The 19,346-nt window shown below is 38.1% G+C and overlaps 1 protein-coding gene across 1 annotated transcript; it reads left to right on the top strand.

The window, feature by feature from the left end:
* The first annotated feature begins 4,062 nt into the window (after positions 1–4,062).
* On the top strand, positions 4,063–12,013 carry ets2 (v-ets avian erythroblastosis virus E26 oncogene homolog 2). Its single transcript, XM_048181410.1, has 10 exons — positions 4,063–4,243; positions 4,680–4,726; positions 5,891–6,008; positions 6,089–6,208; positions 6,291–6,491; positions 6,573–6,647; positions 6,796–7,005; positions 8,758–9,021; positions 9,251–9,369; positions 10,312–12,013. Exons 2-10 carry the CDS (start codon positions 4,688–4,690, stop codon positions 10,525–10,527), a joined length of 1,362 nt encoding a protein of 453 aa, XP_048037367.1. The 5' UTR covers positions 4,063–4,243; positions 4,680–4,687; the 3' UTR covers positions 10,528–12,013.
* Positions 12,014–19,346: the final 7,333 nt, after the last annotated feature.

Raw genomic sequence — 19,346 nt, 5'->3', positions numbered from 1 at the left:
TGCTTCTCTCATTTCAGAGTCCCCAAACTACCAGACATTCCTGCAGTCTGCCAGAAACACAGAGACATGAGAGAAGAGGAATAATATAGAGGAGAGAGTATGTGTGTGTGTGTGTGTGTGTGTGTGTGTGTGTGTGTGTGTGTGTGTGTGTGTGTGTGTGTGTGTGTGAGGCCTCAAGTGAAGTTTCATATTTCACTGCCTAATTACACATGAAAAATAGTCACTTTATATGTTTAGTGTTTCAATAACTCTGGGTGTGGAGAGACTGTGAATAGATGACTGTTCACAACGAGACACACACACACACACACACACACACACACACACACACACACACACTGTCCGCTGTGTAACCCTCCATACATCACGATTATAATTCTGCTTTGTTTCTTCTTCTCTTTTTTTATATTTGCATTTGTTACTAACCCTAACCCTTATTGTCATTTTGTTGTTGTTTTAAAAAAAAAGGTATTTTAGTTTTTCCCTCATTAGAGAATAACAATTAAAATGTTTAAAGTTTGTCATTAAACTGAAGATGCACGTGTCTTTTCTTCTCTATTGTGTCGTATATCCGAGTGAAACGCTTCGCAAACAAGAACAAATGTAGGGCGGGGCTTGATTTTGTCTGTGTGGAATTGATTGGATGATTGTGGTTTGCTATTGGTGGATCTCATGTGAGTGACAGGTTGCCCCGCCCTCATCATCAGAGAAGAGAAGAGATGCTGCAAGAGGAAGATATTCTGATTCAAGATTACCAGAACATGAATTCAACACAATAATGATGATGTGCAGCGATAAATCATTAATAATAAACTGCAGTATTCCATAAATAAATTTAAGGGTTAGGGAATTGTTAATTTTGATTTCATGACTTCAAAGAGAACAGCAGTGAGCTGAAGTTGATGTGTGTCTGAGGGCAGATCAGATGTTCTCCAGCAGGTGGCGTAACAGACACACAGTTGAACTCGATCAGACACTGAAGATCAGATGAGCTTCAGACAGTCATGATCACTCAGAGTGACAGAACCAACAAAATCATCCTAGAACCAAAGACTGTAGAATAACACTTAAAAGGGACTTTAGAACTCAAACATTCACTGATGTTCAGCACACAACACGTGTTTTTGCAGTTTGTTTGTTTGTTTGTTTGTTTGTTGTTCTCTCTCTCCTTGACCTCTTCAGGCGTTATGCATATGAATATGAGCACCTAACGAACATGCAGTGTCCATGGATACCTGTGATTAGAGAAAAAGATTCTGCTCGTCATAACAACATTCACATTCAAAGGACTTTATTGGTGAGAGCAAGAAAAGGTTACTTGTGTGTGTGTGTGTGTGTGTGGAGAGTGTTTTCACACATGGACACGAGACGAAGGCCACGGGTTGCTAAGCAACAGTCAATGCGATGGAAAGCAGGACACTGTGAGAAGTTGATCTTCAGATATCAGTGATACTGGCTTCACTGCGGCAAAACAACAACAAACACATATTCCTGCGAGGAATCAGATCATGCGTGACCTCTGGAGGATCATCAGCCTGATGATGATGTCATTTAACAAACACACACTTTGAGATCTGAACTAAAACTGACATTTTTCAGTTTGAGGGAAGCTTCTCGCTTTTCCCAAAGCAGCAGGTATCCTCGTTCTTTTATGTAGCCTAAATTTTACATTTTTATCCCAACGGTTGGGTTTGTCCATATTTGACCCAAATATTGAGTGTAGAACATATTTTGTTAGCATGCACTACAGTGTAAATTACACATTTTCATATTTAAAGTCATAAAGTCAATATTTGCAGTTTAGCAGACATCATAATCATTCCATGTCATTGATATTTATGGAATATACATGCAAGTCTGACAGATTTTAATAGAATAACTTGTTTAGAAGAGTCTGACAGATTCGATCAGTAAACCATGTGCTTTTAGTTAAATTCTATAGAATTCAATTCTAAAATGCTGGGTTGAAAATGGACGAACCCAGAGATTGGGTAGTTTTACTAAACTCGACTATTTTTTAAAAATTACTATATGGCTGGCTTAAAATGAACCAATTTACCCAGAGTTCATGATTTGTTCTTGCATTCTTTTGTCGTGCTGTAAATGAATGTTGTTTATGAGTCATGAAGATGACAAACACTCGCTGTCCTTCAGAATGTCAAATATCTCTGCAGGATCTGTGCTTGAGATTTATTAAACTACGAGAGCTGTCCGGTGTTCATGAGCGTTCACACTTAAAAATAAAGAGTGTTTTCACAGTGATATCACAGAGGAACCATTCTGGGTTCCCCAAAGAACCTTTCAGAGATCATTTGGGCTCCATTTTTCTTCTTGATAATCTAAAGAATCTTTTGTGCGATGGAAAGAGTCCATGGATGTTCTTCATCGATGCCAATCAGAAGCAGTGATTGTCATCATTCTCAGGAGGTTTGAGAAGACAATAGCAGGAGATCATCTGCGATCACACTGAATAATTAGTGCGTGTGGGAGGAACTGCCGGTAAACGCTGAACGAGATGAAGGTGTGATTCCTGCTGTTCTTGCACACTTACACAAAACCTGTCTGTCTCGTCTGTCTCTGTTCTCTTATATGCAAATAAACAGAGTAAAGGCCCGTTCGCACCAAGAACCATAAACTATAACGATAACTATATTAGCGTCCATATCGTTCTGTTTATTCTCAGTTTTGTCGTCTGTCGCTTTAAATGCTCGAGCTCAATAAAGAAGGCTGGATTCTGATTGGCTGTCAATGTTTTTATCATTCATCTGCTGAAAAAAATTGTTTTGAAAGTGATTCCAGGGATATTGTTATCGCTGGAATGATTTTTAAGAAATATCTAAAATATGGAGAATTTTCATTTTGGGTGAACTTTCCCTTTAAGTCATCTGTGATATTATTAGTTTATGTGTAAGCTTCGACAGTCCCTGCAGTGCTCTGTAGTTTTAGTTATTGTAATTTTACTGTTGTTCTGTAAAATAAAATGATTATTATTAAATACAGTACAATTGTACTGTAGTATTACTATATTTAAAGGGTTAGTTCACCCAAAAATGAAAATAATGTCATTAATTACTCACCCTCATGTCGTTCCACACCCGTAAGACCTTCATTCATCTTCGGAACGCAAATTGAGATATTTTTGATGAAATCCGATGGCTCAGTGAGGCCTGAGCAATGACATTTCCTCTCTCAAGATCCATTAATGTACTAAAAACATATTTAAATCAGTTCATGTGAGTACAGTGGTTCAATATTAATATTATAAAGCGATGAGAATATTTTTGGTGCGTCAAAAAAACTAAATAACGACTTATATAGTGATGGCCGATTTCAAAACACTGCTTCAGGAAGCTTCGGAGCGTTATGAATCTTTTGTGTCGAATCAGTGGTTCGGAGCGCCAAAGTCACGTGATTTCAGCCGTTTGACACGTGATCCGAACCGCCGATTCGACACAAAAGATTCATAACGCTCCGAAGCTTCCTGAAGCAGTGTTTTGAAATCGGCCATCACTAAATAAGTCGTTATTTTGTTTTTTTGGTGCACCAAAAATATTCTCGTGGCTTTATAATATTAATATTGAACCACTGTACTCACATGACCTGATTTAAATATGTTTTTAGTACATTAATGGATCTTGAGAGAGGAAATGTAATTGTTGGCTATGCAGGCCTCACTGAGCCATCGGATTTCATCAAAAATATCTCAATTTGTGTTCCGAAGATGAACGAAGGTCTGACGAAGGGTGAGTAATAAGAACAGAATTTTAATTTCTGGCTGAACTAACCCTTTAATGATTCGTTTAATCTTTACACTTTATTAATAATAATATTAGTAAAATTGCATTTTTTTATAAGCAACATCGCAACTTGATTTAGTTTTCCAGCTCGTTCTCCCTGTTTTTAATGAAATACTGCACGTACAGATAATATCACAGAATTTATCATAAAGTCATAAAGTTAGTTGTGGACACTACAGCACTGCTCCTGTGCGCGCGCCCTTTCGGTCCCTCCCATCATCATCATCCGTGAGCGCGCGCGCTGAACTCGCTCATAAACGCTGAAGATTCACTCGCGCGCACAGTCGAGACTCAACCCAAACGCGCTCACATATATATCTGTATCTGTATAACACGACACTGACGAGCGATATATCAGGACTGTAATCGATCGATCAGAGGAATAAAAGAAACTGCAGCACATCCACACCGGATTCAGTTCATCTATTTCTGCGAGAATTCAACAGGTTAGTAGCATTAAACTGATTCATACGACAATATTTTCAATATCAGACATTAACACGATTGACAGACAGCAGTTTGATTCTATTATTATGATTATGATTCTATATGTCTGTTCTATTTATAATCTTTATGTATGTATTTTGATTCTGCAGTTGTGATGTGAAACAGACATGAATAATCTGACTTAGATCAAGCACTGTAGTGTGTTATATAATGAATCACATTCTACACTGATCGATCATCAGTGAGTCATGAATCATGAATCATTCACGTTCGACTCGTGGGAAACTTTTTATCCAGTTTCACTTCTGATCAGACATTAATATAGTTAAACTTTAAAACTAACGCAATTTGATTTTAAGTTAGATCTCTGGAAGAATAAGCTAATGATGATAATAATAATAATAATTGATCATGAATATGTTCTTGTTTTCTCAGTGTGCAGCATGGAGCCTATTCTAACTGGATTCAGAAACACGCTGAAGGTGAGAGCAGTATATATATTGATACATTATATTATTATTATATGTCAGATGTTACACTCTATCACACACACATCTGCGATCAGATCCGCGCCGGGTCTGTGCTGCCATCTGATTGGTCGACAGAAGGGCTGCTGTAAAGTCATTGGAGGTCAGCTCGGGCTCGCCCACGCAACTCAGGCTGGCACGGAACAGGAAGGCCATATATGGTCGTGCGCTCCTACTGGTGGAGCGGGTCTCACAGGCAGATAATTAGCTGTAGTGATGATGTCATGCGTAAAAGGGCGTGTCCTCTGGGTTTTTCCTGCCTGTGCCGGTCTGAACTCAATAATAAAGAGTTTCACTGGCTGAAGTTTATAGGGGTGTGTGTGTGTGTGTGTGTGTGTGTGTGTGTGTGTGTGTGAGAGTGAGAGAGATATCATCTTTTAACCTCTTCACCCTCTTTTTAAGCATAGATTATAAATGCTTTGGAGTACTAACCTAAGATTGTTCTCTTTTAAAAGACGACACTATTGCAGAAGTGAAAGCACTTAAAAATGAAAGTGTAAATAAGTTATAGAAGTTTAATAGTTTAAGTTTACTGTAAAGCAAAATTACTGAACTAAACATTTTATATTTAATACAAAAATATATTTTTTTACAAAATAATTTGGCCTCAAGAAAATCAAAGCCACGTCTAACCAAGCAGTGCTCCAAATTTGAAGTTGAAGTAACAAGTAAAGTAACGTATTACAAGTAACGTGCATTACGCAATCAGATCACTTTTGAAGTAACGAGTAAAATAACTCATAAGTAACATGTATTGCGTAATCAGATTACTTTTTGAAGTAAAGAGTAAAGTTCAAGAAACTGAACTAAACATTTTATATTTTATACAAAAAGATTTTCTTTAAAAAATAATTTAAATGAAAATCAAAGCCACACGTCTAACCAAGTTGTGTTCCAAATTTGAAGTTGATATCACAAAAATTGAGGTTCCTGTGAAGGTTTTTCAGGTGCTTTACTGGTGAAATGTTTTTGATGCATTCTCCTGTCACGCATGAATACCTTTGATTCAAGAATATGAGGGATTATGAATTTAAAACAATAATGCTAAATCATTTAGAATAAGAACTGTCGATTTGGTGACTTTAGCAGGCTAAAAAACAACTTGTTTTGCTTTCTCAGCGTCAGGCAGCGTTCGAGATGTATGAAGACCCCATGTCTCTGTTCTCGAGCGTCTATCCGGTAGAGGAGGAGCAGGCGGCGCAGGAGGTCCCGTCCGGCCTGGACTGCTTCTCTCAGGGTAAATAACAAGCATTACTGGCCAACATGTCCTGTAACTTCACAACAGATCTCCAATGGTCTCGTGTGTGTGTGTTTCAGATGCTGGCGTGTGTTCGGTGCCTCTGCTGACGCCCTGCAGTAAAGCCGTGGTGAGTCAGGCGCTGAAGGACAGCTTTAACGGCTTCTCTAAGGTCCAGCGCATCTGTGGCATCTCCAACAGTGAGTCTCCATCCTTCTCCTGAACACTGATGATGTGTTTGTTTTGAAGATGAACGTGTTTGTAATCATCTCTGTCCTGTAGACCCCCGTAAGTGGACCAAGCAGCATGTGTCGCAGTGGCTGTTCTGGGCGTCCGGAGAGTTCAGTCTGACCAACATCAACTTCTTTAAGTTCGACATGAGCGGACAGGAGCTGTGCGACCTGGGAAAGGACGGATTCCTGGATCTGGCTCCAGATTTCGTGGGCGATATTCTGTGGGAACACCTGGAGCAGATGATGAGAGGTAACGGAGCGTTCTCGTCGCAGACATTTAGATTCGATGTAATGCACGAGCTGATGTTTGATTCGATGTGCTCTTCTGCAGCTTGTCAGGAGGGAGACGAGGTTAAAGTCTTGAGTCGGCCGTCTGAGTGCGGCTGGACGAGCAGCAGCTCCAGCAGTAAGTGTTACGTTCACTGCATTTGTATGTCAGTCAGTATGTTATAATGCACTGATTTCCGTCACTCTGAATGAATCTTCAACACCGATCTTGTAATCAGACTACAGTGTGATGTGTGTTTGCTGACGGTGTGTGTTTGTGTCTGAAGGTCTCAGTCTGGAGGAATGTACTTTGAAGGTTCCTGATAATCGCAGCAGTCTCCTCCGAGAGCTCTTCGAGATTTCTGATGATTCGGCCCTGTTGGCATCTGGTCAGGAGCTCTCCATGTATTCCAAACCTCAGCTCAGCACCGTCAGCGTCAGCTATATGAGTCAGGAGTCCTCCGGCGCTAAAGCTGCTCAGCGTCTCAATACAAAAGGTCAGATATCACACATCTGTTGTCATCAGTGTTGGGGATAACGCATTACAAGTAAGGTGTAAGACTGTTTAGAAAAGTAATAAGTGAAGTAACGCCTTATAAGCAACGTGCATTACATAATCAGATTACTTTTTTGAAGTAACGAGTAACGCCTTACAAGCAACGTGCATTACGTAATCGGATTACTTTTTTGAAGTATCGAGTAAAGTAACGGCTTACAAGTAATGTGCATTGCGTAATCGGATTACTTTTTTGAAGTAACGAGTAAAGTAACGGCTTACGAGTAACGTGCATTGTGTAATCGGATTACTTTTTTGAAGTATCGAGTAAAGTAACGGCTTACGAGTAACGTGCATTGTGTAATCGGATTACTTTTTTGAAGTATCGAGTAAAGTAACGGCTTACGAGTAACGTGCATTGTGTAATCGGATTACTTTTTTGAAGTATCGAGTAAAGTAACGGCTTACGAGTAACGTGCATTACGTAATCGGATTACTTTTTTGAAGTATCGAGTAAAGTAACGGCTTACAAGTAACGTGCATTACGTAATCGGATTACTTTTTTGAAGTATCGAGTAAAGTAACGGCTTACGAGTAACGTGCATTACGTAATCGGATTACTTTTTTGAAGTATCGAGTAAAGTAACGGCTTACGAGTAACGTGCATTACGTAATCGGATTACTTTTTTGAAGTATCGAGTAAAGTAACGTCTTACGAGTAACGTGCATTACGTAATCGGATTACTTTTTTGAAGTATCGAGTAAAGTAACGTCTTACGAGTAACGTGCATTACGTAATCGGATTACTTTTTTGAAGTATCGAGTAAAGTAACGGCTTACGAGTAACGTGCATTACGTAATCGGATTACTTTTTTGAAGTATCGAGTAAAGTAACGTCTTACGAGTAACGTGCATTACGTAATCAGATTACTTTTTTTAAGTAACGAGTAACGGCTTACAACTAACGTGCATTACGTAATCTGATTACTATTTTGAAGTATCGAGTAAAGTAACGGCTTACGAGTAACGTGCATTACGTAATCGGATTACTTTTTTGAAGTATCGAGTAAAGTAACGGTTTACGAGTAACGTACATTACGTAATCAGATTACTTTTTTTAAGTAACGAGTAACGCCTTACAACTAACGTGCATTACGTAATCGGATTACTTTTTTGAAGTATCGAGTAAAGTAACGGCTTACGAGTAACGTGCATTGCCTAATCGGATTACTTTTTTGAAGTATCGAGTAAAGTAGCGGCTTACGAGTAACGTGCATTGCGTAATCGGATTACTTTTTTGAAGTATCGAGTAAAGTAGCGGCTTACGAGTAACGTGCATTGCCTAATCGGATTACTTTTTTGAAGTATCGAGTAAAGTAACAGCTTACAAGTAACATGCATTACGTAATAAGATTAATCTTTTGAAGTAACGAGTAAAGTTCAATAAAGAACTGTACAGTAGGTATATAATCGTTATATAGTGTGTTATATAGGCCGTTCGTTAAACAATTGCAAAAAAGAACTTCTCAGTAAAAAAAAAACACCTGCAAGAGATTGAGTCTCGTCCAGGTGAGGAAAAAGTAACACATTACTTTACATAAAAAGTAACTTAAGTAACATAATTAGTTACTTTTTTAGGGAGTAACACAATATTGTAAGGCATTACTTTTAAAGTAACTTTCCCAACGCTGGTCGTCACAGCGAGTTGATGCATAGAGTGTGTGTAGTAACCAAACGCTCGTTTTCTCTACAGTCTCATCACGTGAGCAGACGTCGGTGGAGAGCCTGGAGAACGCGGAGGGCTCCGAGTGCGTCCTGCGCTCCTGGGGAAGCCATTCGTCCCTTGCTGACGCCCAGCGCGTCCCGTCCTACGACAGCTTTGAGGAGGAGTTCGGAGCGGCTCCGCTGGGTCTGAGCAAACAGGGACTGTCCTTCAAAGACTACGTTCAGGAGAGGAACGAGCCGCTGGAGCAGGGCAAACCCGTCATCCCCGCCGCGGTGCTCGCTGGATTCACCGGTGTGTTTCATTAGTACAGCTGATTCTGACTAACAGTCCCACAGTTGCAATGTTTGTGTAAAGCAATACCTAATTTAAACTAACACATAATAGTAGGTGACATTTTCATGGGAGAAAATTTGAAGTCATTTAAAGTCACCATACTCACAACATCACAATAGGGAAGGAAAGACTATTGAGACTTCCGTTTCATGCCGACTTTAACCTGCGTGTCATTGATGCTCAACAGGAAGTGGCCCCATTCAGCTGTGGCAGTTCCTTCTGGAGCTGTTGACCGATACGAACTGTCAGAGCATCATCAGCTGGACGGGCGACGGCTGGGAGTTCAAACTCACCGACCCCGACGAGGTGAGTCATTTTACAAATATGATAAACTCCATCCTAACATTTAAAAGGCAGTTATGATAGTATTATGAATGCGTACAAAATTTAGTTTTTATTGCATTTTTTTCTACTCACTGTAACATTGTACTGTTAGATGTATTTTAACAAATTATTTTAATCAAATGTACTAATTTATTATTTATTTAAGTACAATGTTATTTATTTTAATCTTTTCTTATTAATAATTTTAATATAATTTTTTATTTTTATTTTAATCAAATTCTATTTATTTAGTTTTACGAAATGTATTTATTTAAATACATAATTTTAATTTATTCAAATGTATTACTTTATTACTTATTTACTTTAATAAAATAAATGTAATCTAATACATTAATTTATTATTTATTTATTTATTTAAGTATTTATATTTTTAATCTTTTGAAGGGTTTAGGGTTATTTTAATTTTAATCAAATTTAATTAATTTTAAACATTTTATTTATTTAGTTGCACTGCTTTTCTTATTATGTTTTTTTTTTAGCTTGATCAAATTAGTGTCTTTCAAACTGTTTATTTTAATCTATGTTTTTATATATTAATTTATTTAAATAGAATTTTATTTCTTTGTTTTAGTCAATTATTTTTAATCTAATGCATTAATTTATTTTCTTATTTTTATTTTCATTTTAATCAAGTTTAATTTTTTTAGTTTGATCAACTTAATTTATTTCAATCAAATTTTATTTATTTAAATAGAATTACATTTTTTTGTTTTAGTCAATTATTTTTCTAATCTAATGCATTAATTTATTATTTATTTGAATATTTTTTTTTTTAAATTACATTTAATAATTTATTTTAATCTTATTTTTACATTTTTGCCCTGAACCCCAGTGTGAAAACCCCTATAAAAGATCTCTTTTCTGAAACTCATGTTCTGACGAAACCCGTGCTGTGATCCTCAGGTGGCCCGTCGCTGGGGAAAGAGGAAGAACAAGCCGAAGATGAACTACGAGAAGCTGAGTCGAGGCCTGCGCTACTACTACGACAAGAACATCATCCACAAGACGTCGGGGAAGCGTTACGTCTACCGCTTCGTCTGCGACCTGCAGAATCTGCTGGGCTACACGGTGGAGGAGCTGCACAGCATGCTGGGAGTCCAGCCGGACACCGAGGACTGAAGCGAGAGCCGAACCCTCTGAAGTCGCGGTGCAGACCTCTCTGAAGGTCTCTGTTTGTGTTGAACGGCCGTAGCGTTGAGCGTCTCTCGCTGCGGTTCTTCAGTCTGCGGTCAGCTGAGAACACTTTCCTCTGGATCTGATCATTTGACTCTGCGTTCTCTGAACCAGGTGATTCCTGTAATAATGTAGATTAACGAAGAGGCGCGAGCCGGAAGCCTTGGACACTGAGAGAGTTTATTTTCTGATGTAAGGACACGGCCGGGATTGCCTTATCCGAGATGTTCCTGTGTTTGAGAATCAGCGCTTTATTATTGAGAACAGGTTTGAAATCGCATCAGGTCGCCTTTCAGAAGGAGAGAGCATTATTAACAATCACTCTGAACTTTGATTTTGCTTTGATTTATATATCAGATATTGATCCTGGATCTGCTTCTGTTTTTCCTCATATTCCTGTATATTTTGTGAGCGTTTCAGTAGAAACGATTGTACATGAGATGATGTGATGTTTATTTATTTGAGAATATAGCTGGTCTATGGAGGTGTAATTATGGACTGTTTTCGCTCAGGCCAAAGGGACGTGGAGATTTGACGTCTGAATGTTTACGTTTGTTTACCAAAGTTAAGGAATCTCAGCACGGTAAACTGCATGTTATCTGGTGCAGAACACAAAGCCGCTGTAATCGTCAGTGAATGTTTGCTTTCGTTTCGCACAGCGATGAATGTCTCGTTCTGTTCTCACGCCACTTTCCGGATCAGGACGACTGTTGGTCTGTAAATTTATGCTGTACATTTATCTGCGTTACTGTAGACCCAGCTGACAAAAAATAAGGTCTGAGAACGTTTTTCTAACGTTATGAAAACGTTATTTCTCTCAACATTCAAAACGTCTATTTTTTAAATGTTTTAAAAACGTTTTTTTTTGTTTATGTGAGCATTAAGGGAACATTTAAGATAACGCTGAATGCACGTTCTATTAACGTTACTGGAAGAACGTTTGTTTAACTCTGAAAGAACCTTGCCAGAACGTTCCCTGTTCTCTGGGGAGATGATTATTATTCTCATAATTTATACAGAATTAATGTGATGATTCATCACTGCATCTGTAAGTGTTTATATGTGTGTATTTGATTGTTTTTCTATATACAGTTGCTCTTCAGAGCAGGATTATTTACAGATGATCTACAAACGAGAGATTTATTAATAAGCTGAAGTGTTTCTAGGGAGGATCGTCTGAATCATTCAGTCTTGATTATCAAACTTTTATTAGTCAAACCAGTGATATTTGTGCCTCTGATTTACACCGGTGGAAACATGTTCACCAGGAATGTGTGTGTGTGTGTGTGTGTGTGTGTGTGTGTGTGTGTGTGTGTGTGTGTGTGTGTGTCTGACTCATGAGAATCTGTCCAGACGTGTATCTTTATGTCATTAACACACTGAACGGTTTAATATCTCTGTGAAACACAACAAATAAATTCTTGTTAAATGATGTGACGTGTGGAGCCGTTTTCTCTCTGAGATGTTTGACTGATTAAACGAGATTAGATCAGCAGTTCTCAACCTTTTTCACTCCAAGGCACAACATTATTCAATCAGTACATATAATCCCAAGTGAATATGTAAATAATTCCCACCCAAGGCATTATAAGGGGCGGGGCCTGGTTGAGTTAGTAAACTGGTCAGGGGCGGGACACTTCCCAAACACCAATCACAACACACTGCTCCAGCCGACCAATCAGAGCACATTGTGCTTTTCAGAAGGAGGGGCTTCATAGAGACAGGAACTAAACAGAGCGTTACTGACAGACTGGGAAGAGAGGAGCTGCAACAATGGAGAATATGAGGAGAATAATCAACCTGTTCTAGTAGAGCCCAAAAACAAGACTTTGTAAATGGGGATAATATTTTTGCAGTTAAATCTTGATTTTTAGCTTATTTTAAAGTCTGGTTTTGTTTTATTTTCAGTCGTTTTAAGTCATCTTGAGACGGCTGCATTAGAAAAGCACAGAAGCTTCTCGTTCAGTGTGTTTAACCCGCAGCTCTCAGACATTAAACACACACAGCTGAGTCAACACTCAATCGATGCTCTCGATACACAGCATTCGACCGTCACACACACGCTTCACTGATGCTGAGTGTGTGTGTGTTAAAGGATTAGTTCACTTTCAAATGAAAATTACCTCAAGTTTTATCCACCCTCCATCCATCATAAACGTGCATTTGTGTAAGAAAAATATCCATATTTAACAAGTTATGAAGTCAAATATCGAGCTTCCACCAGACCTTCTTCCGTATTCAGTGTACGAAAAAAAAAAAAAACTGGCGTCGCGTCAGTTAAGCTTTTTCCATAAGTTGAATAGGGAAGGTGCAGGACGTAACGGCGAGAGTTTTTCACTTTCTTCTAAGTTGAATACGGAAGACGGTCTGGATATTTCGGTTGAATACGGAAGAAGCTAGATATTTTACTTCATAACTTGTTAAATATGGATATTTTTCTTACACAAACGCATCACTTCGCTTCAGAAGGCCTTTATTAACCCCCGGAGCCGTGTGGAGCACGTTTATGATGGATGGAGACTCTTTCTTCAGCTCGTACTCGTTGATCCCGTTCACTGCCATTATAACGCTCGGATGCGTCAGGATATTTATTAATATAACTCAGATTGTGTTCATCAGAAAGAAGAAAGTCATATACACATAAGATGGCTCGAGGGTGAGTAAAGCTTGGGGTAATTTTCATTTGAAAGTGAACTAATCCTTCAATGTGTGCTGCAAACATCACCACAGAAACATCATGAGAGATGATTATCAGCATACAAACACAGAACGAAACTGATTTATCTGTTCAGTAACCAGTTTTGCAGCATTTTTAACTAACTAAATCTAATGATGAAACAGCTAAAAACACCTCATGCATAAGCACTTCACTAAACAACCATATATTTAATATAATTCTAATATAAACATACTATCATTTGTATATTATAATTATACTATACAATATATTTTACATATATTTATTTAAATATATTTATTTGAGGGTTTTTTTTTTTCATTAAAAAAACCCTCAAATAAATATTGGACACATTCTGTAGATGTATAACTGAATAACGAGCTTTTCACAGTGCTCATGATATATCCGGGGTTAACAATTAATCATAATACATTCCTAAACCCTGAATTGCATATTTGCGATGTCAGTGCCATTGATTGGACGAACACAGCACGTGACCTGTTTACACAAAAGATCTAGCATTGCGCGTCCTCGTATTATAATTTATATATATTATAAAGTTTTTAGATTATCAGGTTTTTCCTGAATGGACTTTTCGGACCATAAAGGTAAGAATAAAACTCTTTACTCTAATTGATGTGTTTTCCATCATCGCCATTTTACATTTTCTCTCAAACACTGAAGCGATCATCGTTCATTCGGTGTTTCCGTGACTGTTCGTGAATATCAGCAGGGTTTCATAACCCCGGGTAAAAAGTGGTGCTAACTAGATCTGGGCACTGGCACAAATCGATACCAATTAATTTGGATATATATCAGGTACATACATGTCAATTTAATTTTCTCAAAGGAAAAAAAATGTTAAAACAACTGATTTGTATAGGAACATAATAATAACAATAACGTTATAATAATAACTTTTTAATAATTGTTTTATCAAAACCCTGCTCTCTCGAGTTGACTCAAATTTATTGAATGGCTTTTCTGAGGTAAATGTGACGTCACGTGACATCGTTCTCAAGCTGTTTTATTGACGTATTTCTGCGGTTGAAACAATGATTGATCGATTACATGAGACATGAATCTGTTCAGTAAGTTGTTCTTTATGTTTCAACATTCCTTTTGACGTTTATTCATGTTTGTTTACTGTAACTAGTAGTGAAGAGCTGAGCCGCTTGAACTGAGGCCATCTGTCGCCACACAATAAAGAGCGCCAAACTGAGAATCGAGGGAAATCGATATTTTAAACCGGGATTTTAAATTACAAGTGTGAAACGTTTCACCTGGGGTAAAAAAGCGCGATTCAGAACGACGATAACCCGGGGCTGAAAGCCCTTATGAACGTGAGGCATTATAGTTTTAAACTCACACACGGTAAACGGCTCATAAACGTTCCTCTCATGGACGGTAATCGTTCATCAGTGTGCTCGTGCTGTCTGTCTCTCTTTCTCCATATGAATTCCGTGAATCCCTCCGTCTGCAAGCCGTTAAACGCGCGTGACTGTCCGCGAAACGTCCATTAAACACAGGACAGGCCTTAAAGAGACAGTTCACCCAAAAATGATCATTCTGACGTCATGTACTCACCCTCATGTCGTTCCAAACCTGTATGACTTTATTTCTTTTGTTCAACAGAAAAGAAGATATTTTGAAAAATGTCTGTATTTTATTTCATTTTCTCCCCCATACAATGAAATTTCTGTTTCTACAGGTGCTGGTCATATTAGAATATTGTGAAAAAGTTCATCTTTTTTATTGTAAATTATTTTTAAAAATGAAACTTTCATATATTCTAGATTCCCTACATGTAAAGTAAAACATTTCAAAAGTTTTTTTTATTTTTTTTTTTTTTTTTATTTTGATGATTAGAGCGCACAGCTCATGAAAGTCCAAAATCCAGTATCTCAAAATATTAGAATATTTCCTAAGATCAATCAAAAAATGGATTTTCAAAACAGAAAAGTTCAAGTTCTTTAAAGTATGTTCATTTGTACACTCAATACTTGGTCGGCAGCACATATTACAGCAAATGACTTGCTCCTAGCACAAATTACAGCATCAGTGAAGTGTGGCATGGAAGTGATCAGCCTGTGGCACTGCTGAGGCACTATTGAGCCTTCAGATCATCTGTATATTGTTGGATCGACTGTTTCTCATCTTTCTCTTGAAAATATCCCATAGATTCAGGGGTCAGGCATGTTGGCTGGCCAATAAAACACAGTAATATCATGGTCAGCAAACCACTTGGAAGTGTTTTTTGCACTGTGGGCAGGTGCTAAAGTCCTGCTGGAAAAGGAAATCAGCATCTCCATAAAGCTTGTCAGCAGATGGAAGCATAAAGTGCTCCAAAATCTCCTGGAAGATGGCTGCATTGACTTTGCACTTGATAAAACACAATGGATCAACACCAGCAGACGTCACGGCCCCCCAAATCATTACTGACTTCAGAAACTTCACACTAGACTTCAAGCAGCTTGGATTCTGTGCCTCTCCAGTCTTCCTTCAGACTCTGGGACCATGATTTCAACATGAAATGCAAAATTTACTTTTATCTGAAAAGAGGACTTTCGACCACTGTTCACTGTCCAGTTCTTTTTCTCCTTAGCCCAGGTAAGATGCTTCTGACGTTGTTTCTGTTTCAGAAGTGGCTTGGTAGTCCTTTTCCTGAAGATGTCTGAGTGTGGTGGGTCTTGATGCGCTGACTCCGGCTTCATTTGACTCATTGTGAAGCTCTCCCAAGTGTTTGAATCGGCTTTACTTGACAGTATTCTCAAGCTTGTGGTCATCCCTGTTTCTTGTGCACCTTTGCCTACCCAATTTCTTCCTTCTAGTCAACTTTGCATTTAATATGCTTTGATACATCACTCTGTAAACAGCCAAACATTCATTAATGACCTTCTGTGACTTACTCTCTTTGTGGAGGGTGTCAATGATTGTCTCCTGGACCATTGCCATGTCAGCAATCTTCCCCATTAATGTGGTTTCAAAGAACAAGAGATACCCAGAATTTATACTGTAGGGATGGTCATTTAATGAAACTCAAATGTAAATATTCTAATATTTTGAGATACTGGATTTTGGACTTTCATTAGCTGCACGCTCTAATCAACAAATTAAAAAAAAAACTTTTGAAATGTTTTACTTTACATGTAGGGAATCTAGTATAAATGAAAGTTTCATTTTATTAAATAATTTACAATAAAAAAAATGAACTTTTTCACGATATTCTAATTATATGACCAGCACCTGTATATAAAGTCATACAGGTTTGGAACGATATGATAAATGTTGTAGCCATTTAAGAAAACGTATTTAGTTTATATTTTTGTTTCAGTATTATAATATTATTATGTTGTTGGTTTAAATTAATCCATGTTAATTAAGAAGGAAAATAGCATAAATTGGATACGTCAAATAGGGCGTGGAAATGGATTGAATTCAATATGTCGGGAGATGTGGAGTGGGTCAGGGATGATTTTTGACCACTTTTGTAGTATTTCGTTTTATATCTTAATTTCAATCAATGTTTTATAAATCAACTATTTTGGATTTAAATAAATAAGAAGAAAAACAAGCAACACCTGGTGGAATGAAGCGCGTAACCATCATGCTTCTGCGGCCTAGAGAAAAAGCCGAAACTATAACAGAATGTCTATTATTGGGTGAAGTGAACCGTTTAATAATCAACTGTAAAGTCAGACAGCTGTCTACTGTACTCTCGTTCATCAGAGTGACTCACGGGTGATTCTGAGAAGTTCTCATTGTGGTTGTGGTTATAAATGTATATGAGTGTTGTTTGGAGAAGCCCAGCAGACACACACACACACACACACACACACACTTTTCCCTGCAATGTAATAAAGGCCTGTAGTTAAAGCGGCCTGACGTCACGCTGCCATGGAAACCGAGCTGCGTTTCATTAAAACACTGAAGCGAGTCCCTGCGAGACTCTATTTCTTTATTCTTTATTTCACACAGAAGATCATTATTACAGAGAATCAGACATCAGCTGCTGAAACATCAGAGAAAAAACAAGATTTTTATGTTTTCATAAGCAGCGTTTGTGCAAAACTCATGACCATGATGCATAATTATGTTTACAGTATTTCAAAAGCATTATTACACAACAAAGTAATGACCAGAAAAAGAAGTATAGGCTACAGTATAACAATAAAAAATACTATTATATAGTATTTTAATTTTAGTTAAAGTTTTAGTAATTTTGTTGTGTATTTTTTGTCATTTTTATTAGATTTTTTTAAAAATGTTTTTATTTCACTTTTAGTTATTTTAGTACATCAAGGTAAGCTTAATGAGAAATGTTGCCTTTGCTACAAGCTGAAATAACAAATCATATAAAAACTGTTGTTTGCAACAACAGTGTGTTTCAGTGTATATACTATAATTATTATAGTTTTGTGCACGACTTGCTATTTCGTTCTCTGGATTTGCTAAATCGCGCGCACGACTTGCTATTTCGTTCTCTGGATTTGCTAAATCGCGCGCACGACTTGCTATTTCGTTCTCTGGATTTGCTAAATCGCGTGCACGACTTGCTATTTCGTTCTCTGGATTTGCTAAATCGCGCGCACGACTTGCTATTTCGTTCCCTTGATTTGCTAAATCGCGTGCATGACTTGCTATTTCGTTCTCTGGATTTGCTAAATCGCGTGCACGACTTGCTATTTCGTTCTCTGGATTTGCTAAATCGCGTGCACTACTTGCTATTTCGTTCTCTGGATTTGCTAAATCGCGTGCATGACTTGCTATTTCGTTCTCTGGATTTGCTAAATCGCGTGCACTACTTGCTATTTCGTTCTCTGGATTTGCTAAATCGCGCGCACTACTTGCTATTTCGTTCTCTGGATTTGCTAAATCGCGTGCACTACTTGCTATTTCGTTCTCTGGATTTGCTAAATCGCGTGCACGACTTGCTATTTCGTTCTCTGGATTTGCTAAATCGCGTGCACGACTTGCTATTTCGTTCTCTGGATTTGCTAAATCGCGTGCACGACTTGCTATTTCGTTCTCTGGATTTGCTAAATCGCGCGCACGACTTGCTATTTCGTTCTCTGGATTTGCTAAATCGCGTGCACGACTTGCTATTTCGTTCTCTGGATTTGCTAAATCGTGCGCACGACTTGCTATTTCGTTCCCTTGATTTGCTAAATCGCGCGCACGACTTGCTATTTCGTTCTCTGGATTTGCTAAATCGCGCGCACGACTTGCTATTTCGTTCTCTGGATTTGCTAAATCGCGCGCACGACTTGCTATTTCGTTCTCTGGATTTGCTAAATCGCGCGCACGACTTGCTATTTCGTTCTCTGGATTTGCTAAATCGCGCGCACTACTTGCTATTTCGTTCTCTGGATTTGCTAAATCGCGCGCACTACTTGCTATTTCGTTCTCTGGATTTGCTAAATCGCGCGCACTACTTGCTATTTCGTTCTCTGGATTTGCTAAATCGCGTGCACTACTTGCTATTTCGTTCTCTGGATTTGCTAAATCGCGTGCAATACTTGCTATTTCGTTCTCTGGATTTGCTAAATCGCGCGCACGACTTACTATTTCGTTCCCTCGTTTTGCTAAATCGCGCGCACGACTTACTATTTCGTTCCCTCGTTTTGCTAAATTGTGCGCACGACTTACTATTTCGTTCCCTCGTTTTGCTAAATCGTGCGCTCGACTTACTATTTCGTTCCCTCGTTTTGCTAAATTGTGTGCTTGACTTACTATTTTGTTCCCTCGATTTGATAAATTATGCGCACGCCGGGGCGTAGTTTGTGGGGGGGGGGGAGGTAACCCCCCCAATGTTCAAATCCATCAGTTACAACCCCCCCAATGTTGAAACCGAATCTACGCCCTTGTGCACACGACTTGCTATTTCGTTCCTTTGATTTGCTAAAGCGTGTGCACGATTTACTTTTTTTCTTGCACGTCATGTGCAGGACTCTTTAAATATATATATATATATATATATATATATATATATATATATATATATATATATATATATATATTTATACAAATGTTAGCAATGTTATACAAAATGTTTATACAAATGCACACATATTAGACATGTTGCGAT

Source organism: Megalobrama amblycephala, linkage group LG2, assembly GCF_018812025.1.
Source record: "Megalobrama amblycephala isolate DHTTF-2021 linkage group LG2, ASM1881202v1, whole genome shotgun sequence".
Lineage (NCBI taxonomy): Eukaryota > Metazoa > Chordata > Actinopteri > Cypriniformes > Xenocyprididae > Megalobrama > Megalobrama amblycephala.
The sequence above is the reverse complement of the archived record's forward strand: the minus strand, read 5'-3'. Positions and strand labels throughout refer to the sequence as shown.

Excerpts from the sequence above, each read along its gene's own strand:
- ets2 (XM_048181410.1), top strand. The coding sequence starts at position 4,688 with ATGGAGCCTATTCTAACTGGATTCAGAAACACGCTGAAG. Across the intron at positions 4,727-5,890 it reads GATTCAGAAACACGCTGAAG|CGTCAGGCAGCGTTCGAGAT; the intron begins GTGAGAGCAGTA and ends TTGCTTTCTCAG. Across the intron at positions 9,022-9,250 it reads GGTGCTCGCTGGATTCACCG|GAAGTGGCCCCATTCAGCTG; the intron begins GTGTGTTTCATT and ends GATGCTCAACAG.